This window comes from Lithobates pipiens, unplaced genomic scaffold (assembly GCF_037356315.1).
Source record: "Lithobates pipiens isolate NorthernLeopardFrog02 unplaced genomic scaffold, aLitPip1_a1.2 Scaffold_16, whole genome shotgun sequence".
NCBI lineage: Eukaryota > Metazoa > Chordata > Amphibia > Anura > Ranidae > Lithobates > Lithobates pipiens.
Genome location: NW_027507748.1, coordinates 215,578,652 through 215,585,746, shown reverse-complemented (window position 1 = coordinate 215,585,746; position 7,095 = coordinate 215,578,652). Strand labels below are relative to the sequence as shown.

General features: G+C 38.5%; 1 protein-coding gene across 1 annotated transcript in view; it reads right to left on the bottom strand.

Moving 5' to 3' along the window:
• Positions 1 to 1,035: 1,035 nt before the first annotated feature.
• Positions 1,036 to 7,095, bottom strand: part of WASF2 (WASP family member 2) — an 83,614-nt gene continuing 77,554 nt past the window's right edge. The window contains exon 9 of the mRNA XM_077481017.1: positions 1,036 to 4,118. Within this exon, the coding sequence (XP_077337143.1) occupies positions 3,958 to 4,118 (161 nt within the window). The 3' untranslated portion in view covers positions 1,036 to 3,957. The remainder of the gene's footprint in view (positions 4,119 to 7,095) is intronic.

Sequence of the window (7,095 nt, the reverse complement as noted above, 5' to 3'; positions counted from 1 at the left end):
TGCCAGCCGCATCTTTGCAGCGGTGAAGGAGCGGTGTATTCACCGCTCCTAAACCGCTCCTACCCATTGAAATCAATGGGACACCGCGGCAATACCGCCGGCAAAGCGGCGCTTTGCGGGCGGGTTTAACCCCTTTTCGGCCGCTAGCGGGGGTTAAAACCACCCCACTAGCGCCCGCACCCGCCGCTAAAACGACGGTAAAGCGCCGCTAAAAATAGCGGCACTTTACCGCCGACGCCGCTCCCGCTGCAGTGTGAAAGCAGCCTTATACAATACATTTACGTGCCAGATTCTGGCTGGAAGCCGCCATGCCTACTAAGGTGCAGTGGATCACCTATGTGAACTCCCTTCTACCTAGAGAACAGTTAGCTTATCGCCATTGAAAAGCGGTTAACAAATTTAATCTCATTTGGCAGAGTTGACTTGATAACCCAAGTCTTGCCTCACCACAGCTAGTGATGGATAGGATGTTACAACTTTGAACCCACCAAGAGTTATAATGGTTTTGGCCTGAGCTGTGTTATTTCTGAATTTTATATTCGAGTATAGAAAAAAGATGCCATTCTGAGAAATTGTCCCTCAAAAAGCTATGGTTGTTTTGTTTTTCATTTTCTTTTATTATTTTTATTTCCTTTACAAATATGTCAGTCTTTATTTTGCTATTGGTTGTCATGTATACCCTTTTTTTCTAAAATTTGTAGTCACTTTTTTATTCTTGTCAATAAAAAAAGTTTAGATTAAAATAAAAAAAATAAAAATATTTACCTTTTTGGTTGCAACATGACAAAATGTGGAAAACTTCAAGGGGTATGAATCCTTTTTCAAGCCACTGCATATGATTGATTTGTACACAAAGCCAATATACTGATGTGCCCGCCTTTCTATTAACTTTCACACTCTGTAGAGTGGTGCATGCAAGACAAGTTTTATTGTTCCCGTAAGATAAAATCTCTGGGTGAATATGCATTACTAGAAGTTTTCATTCAACTAAGACACAGAAACTGATTAATCCCCAATGACTCAAACAAGACAATATAAGCAAATGAAACATTTTATAAAGCAAATATTAAACAGTATGGATATATATATATTATACATTTGTTCCAATTGAATACCATTAGCAATCTAAAAAGCAAATTATACAAAGAATGGGGATACATAAGGCAAAGCATAATAACTTTTTTATGGCACCAAGTCCCCAATTCACTTGTATTAAGGCACTTATCTCTCTTCCATCATTTCCAAAGTGTGCATTTCTTGAGAACTTCTTGACGAGGCCATTTTGTATACATAAGAAATGGCATGTGCATATATAGAAATACACATACAATTTGTAAAATTAGCTGAAGATCTTTGCATAGACTAGCATTTAGAAGGTTGAAATAGATTAGGTCCCTTGCAAGATACATAATACCAACAAATTAAACATAATAATTAGGTTTGTTCCCCATTAAATGTTAACTGATATTATGTTGCTCCCTTTTGGCACAGGCAGTTTATCCCATTAGACTATTTGTCATAAAGGCATATATTCCCTACGGCCACAGGGGCAGCAGAATAATAACAAAATATATTTCTACATAGTTACAATTTCTGAGAAGCAAGAATCAAGAGTATACTATAGATCTATTATAGACATATAGGTGTGTGTATGTTAAAAGACAGAGGGATACACACCTTAATGTAATCAATAATAACTGTATAGCATAGTCTCATACCTGCCAATCAGAAACATACTTTTTTTCCCATGTTATTTCAGTATTATTTCAATATTCTAATCTCACTGCATTACATTCATTCATGACATTACAGTCATTCACTGAAAAATTGCCCAGGAAACTGTCCAGGGGAGGGGGGGAGGCACCAGCTTTAAAAAAAGTAAGTGATTCCCACCCCAGGTGTTGTTCTTTGGCCATTCACACCATCTGCAAGTAGTGATTTAAATCAAACCTGTAATTAAAAAAAATTGCATCCAATTTTACTAGTGTTTGAAATGTACGATGCCCCTATATGGGTGTGAAAGTGTTACCCTGAATCCTAAGGAATCCAATCCTTTGAGCATGCTTTTCAGGTTTATCGCCAACATTTGTCATCTCTCCCCTTCCCCCCATAATGCTCACCATAATTTGAGAGAGAAAGTGTATTTGTCTGACTATTAACGCCTCTCTGGCAGGATGCCTCTTCACAGATCACTAAGCTGTTTCCTGCTTAGTTTCAATAATAGAAACATGCAGGTCTTTGTCTTCTCAGTGGGCTTTGCATTATAGGTTAGGCTAGGGGAGAGTGGAGTTGTGCATCAAACGTAAAGATGAATGTCTTGTTTGGGTAACTGTGAGCACATAAAGTAAAACTGGAATGCATAATTTAGTGACGGTCTAATTTTATTGAAGGCACCATTATTTTATAAAAGCTGAACTCTGGGTATATAGAAAATTATGCATAAAGGCTGCAAAAAGCTTGCATTATCCAAAATCTTATCTGTCCCATTTACTTCAGGTACCTTTTTGAAAGCTATCTCTGAAGAGTCCCTGCATCTGAAATTCTTGTTCAGGTGACCGGTCATAAAAGCAGCTCTCTGTACGCTGGGTGAATGGTCACCCCTTGCAGCTGGGCAGTGCTGACATAATGCAGCACGTGCCTGCACTCTACCTCTGCCTTCTGAGCTCTGGCAGACTATTCCCACCCAATTCCTGTGTCTCTCTCTGCCTGGCACCAGTGAAAAAATATTGAATTGGAATTCCTGGAAATGAAACACAGGCAGAGTAGGTGTGGACCCAATGGAAAACAGGGAAAATTTAAAACTATAGTGGCAGCATGCAATCTTGAGCAGATTTGCTCATATTTTCTTCTGGCTGAGTAACAGAACTCTGAACTGCTCACTTTTATTTAAAATAAACTAAAAGCCAAAATTAGTCTGCCTTCTGTGCAGGGGCTACATACAGTTTATTGTTTGGCTTCTACACTCCCTATCATTGGGAAGTTACCTCTGTGCTTCCTCCAGCCACTTCATCCAGAATTTTGGCAATCTGTATCTGACTGAAGTGACTAGAGTAGTTTCTGTCTGCAGCATAGAGGTAAATTCTGATTTTGATGACTGAGCTTTAAAATTCTGGGGGGTAGTCCCAGCTTTTGGACTTCCGACAGCTCCTGAACACCCTAAGGTACTTGGAAAGGATAAAGGGTGCCCAGCAGATCTCTTCTCCTGGCTAATGAAACTGCAAAGATTTTTGGAGCCCTCTAAAGACATAACAGGACATAAGAAGAGGAATATCACTCTACATTAAAAAGGCAAGTTAAATATTGCTGGCAGGTCATGCTTTTTGGAGCGGGAGACCGGTTTGGGGCTGTATTCAATATATACCTAGAATTTCACTTTAATGTAAATTGATTAGGTTTGTTCTGTTAAGAGGCACAGTAAGGTCCCATGTAGACAGCTCAAGTTTGGAAAGGATTACTTTAAATGTTCCAAACAAACTGAATCATTTGCATAGCATTGTAAAGCATGTACAAAAGCAATTTCTACATTCATTTATGAGCTGGAAAATCAATTATTTCACAGCATACGCAAGTCAGTTGTGTCTACTTGATGTGTAAATGGCATTTTACTACTTATACACTGTAAACTGTGTTACAAAGTACAAATCCCTTCCACCTGGAGTCTTATCATTAAGGGTAATGCCCTGTTTGGTCAGAAGGTGTTTTTGTTTCATACATATGTATTGTTTCTGGAATTCTTACTGAATAAAAAAAAAAAACGAGAATCACTTTATCCCAAGCAAAATGTTTTTGTATCAAAGCTATACTATAAAAGGAGGAGAGCAGAGTTCAACATGTTACTCCACCAGTGGCAAGCTCACACCGCTGGAATACATAACTAAACAGTTGCAGCGTCTTGTGTGTGGCTCATAAAGACTCTGCAACCCTTGGGTCTCCCCTCCATTCCAAATCTTCATGAGCTTAATCAGACCAGTCATCCTCATCAAATTCTGAAGAGTCATCCTCAGAGTCGCTGTATTCCACAGCTATACGACGAGACAGGATAGTGGCCACATCATTACCTCCAACATCTCGTTTCTCATGCTCCAACTGCTCCTGCTCCACTTTGCGCAGTTGGAAACCTGGGAAAAGATAAGTACAACAAGATATAACTGGAGGATCATAAAAGGTATCAAGAAATGTACATTACTTATAAATAAAAACAGTGGGTAAAAATCACTGATATACAAGGGTGATTATGAACAACTAGGAATTGAACAGTAAAGAGTTGCGCAAGCCTTGTTTGCAATACTGGCCCTAGTCAAAAGCAGCTACAAGTACCTGTTTATATGCAGTAAAAAGTATGGCCTGAAGCCTAAAAACATACACAAAGCTACAAGTGATTAACCATGAAAAGCAAAATCTGAAGATCATCAGTATTTGTTTTGTATCAGAATTAGAATATACCCTTGGTTTATTTTGGAAACTGCTGCCAGCCTCTAGTGTACAATGTACAAATGATAATTGCAGACAACCCCAAGGCATTTAAGAAGGAAAATATGGATTATCCTTTAACACTGTTTTCATGACAACTCCACAGTGGGATCATCTATTCCTGCCTAATTAACAGAAACAGATAGGAATTGTTAAAAAAACATCCCTCATTACCCTTACCCTTTTGTGTATTCCAAATAACCTAACACGAACCATTATAAAAAATGCATAAGCAAGAACTAATTAAAACTATACAAGAGGAATACTGGGGTACTGTCATGAAGCCTTGTGTGCTGCAAGGAATCGGCAGCTTCCACCGATCTACTGTGCTAGACCAGTGATACTCCATTCATCCACACTCCTTCCTCCAAGGTGTCAGTCTGTGCCATCTGCTGGCCATATACAGAAATTATTGCTGGTAAGATGTAAGCATGCCGCAGTATAATTGGTGCTAAATTTAAATTCTGCCTGATGTACCTGCTATTATCCGAGCAAAAAATTGAGTTTTTGACTTACAGTATAATCAGTTTCTTAGCGTACAGTATGGGACACAGGCTCTTTAATCATTATGAGTGATATATAAACCCACTCCAAGCTGGCCTCTGTTTTGTAGCAAACAATAGGGATTTTCAACTGCCTTGATGCTGCACATAAGATCAGTTATGACACCAGCCATTTGATGATTTGGAAGTTTGAGATCACAAGCAACTGGGACAGTTACATTCCCAGCAAATGCAGAATGTAAATTTTTTTTGAAACTTAAATCAATGGGTTTAGTTCTGCCATTATAAAACGTGTGAAAAGAGGCCCAGACAGCATCCATGAAAACCTAAGAAACAGATTCCTGATGCTGAAAAGCCAATGAAGCACTAATAGGTAGAGTTTGCCTTAACAGGAATGGGAGGATCTCCCCTTTCTAAACCAGAGGTGGTCAACTCTTGATATGGAGGACCTAAAGGAAATACAAAATACCTCACAAATGGGATTTTAAAGGCAATTATAAACAATCAGGGTTGTTACATAGTTAGTAAGGTTGAATAAAGACACCAGTCCAACCTGAGTGAATGTCTACAATTGTCCCTATCCTTGTACATTGCACACTCTCATTGGTCCTTACCCTCAAGCAGCCCACAAAATTTGGTTGTATTTTCATTTTTTTAAATTCCCAAAAGGGACCCAAACAAAAAAAGTTACAAACATGTACATGTATCATATTACAAAATAGATCACAAAATGGCAACCCCCCACTATACATAGAATACCATCCATAAAATGAATGAATAATGATGGATAGTAGGAGTACCCAACACATTTAGATTTATGTAAAAAATATATAATCTTCAGGGACTGATGCCACTTTTGAAAATACAGAGTACAATATAAGTGCAAAATAAACACCTCATACACAGGTATGAGACATTTGGAAACATTATAAATATTTTCAAAATGACAAAACTTACATATCAATGCAATATTGGAAGGGGCATTCCTTCAACACTCATGATCATCCTTTAAGTCAGCATAAAATGCGTCTTTCATCACATATGGGGGTCACTGAGCAATTCCCAAAGAGGCGCCAGAAAACCATGGAAAAGTAGGGAGACCCAAAAATTTCCAATTGGAAAAAAAAGGGAAAAATACACTTTCCCTTTTTCTTCCAATATATAAGTGGCCATATAATCTTCAGTCCCTGAAGATTATATTTTCATACATAAATTGAAATGAGTCGGATGCTCCCACTACCCATCATTATTCATTCATTTTATGGATGGTATTCTATGTATAGTGGGGTAAGGCAATTTGTGATCTATTTTATAATATGATACATGTACATGTTTTTATGTTTGGGGGTCGCTTTTGGGAAAATGTTTTTATTATGTTCAAATTGTACTAATAACATTTCTTTTTTTTTTTTTTATGAAAATACAACCCCGATTGTTTATTATTGCCTTTAAAAAATGTGTGAGGTATTTCGTATTTCCTATATAACAGGGATGATGGCAATTTACATGTCAACCTGCATGAGTCAAATTTTTTCACGGGGGAACTAAAGTGCAGACCCTGACAACACCAAGGGGCTGCTCATAAAATGCAGTGGATATTCATTACCAGAGACAGCAGGCACACAAAAGGATATAGTCAAAAAGTCTGGGCATGAAAAAAAAAAAACATATTACAGGAGAATGTCAGAGAATGCAGACATAATACCAGAGATGGTCAGAGACTGTGGACATAATACAGGAGATGGCCAGAGCTTGCAGACACGGTACAAGAGATGGTCAGATGCTGTCAGAGACTATGAACATGCTACAGGAGATGATGGACACTGGGAACATGCTTCACGAGACAAGTCAGACTGGAGACATATTACACAATGGTGCTTAAAATCACTACTATACCAGGGCAATAGGGAAACAAAGATTATGGCCTGCAGGGTCCCCAAGGGCTGCATTAAAAGTGCCAAAGAGCTGCTATCGGGGCTCCAGACTAAAGGCTCGAATGACATCTTTTCTGATCCATCTGGCAATTGTTTAGCGAGAAGTAGGGTGACCTCAGTGAGAACTCTCAGAAAGTATAAAGAGGGGATCTGATTGCTTAAAAGAGGCAGTAAGCGGAGACGTAAAT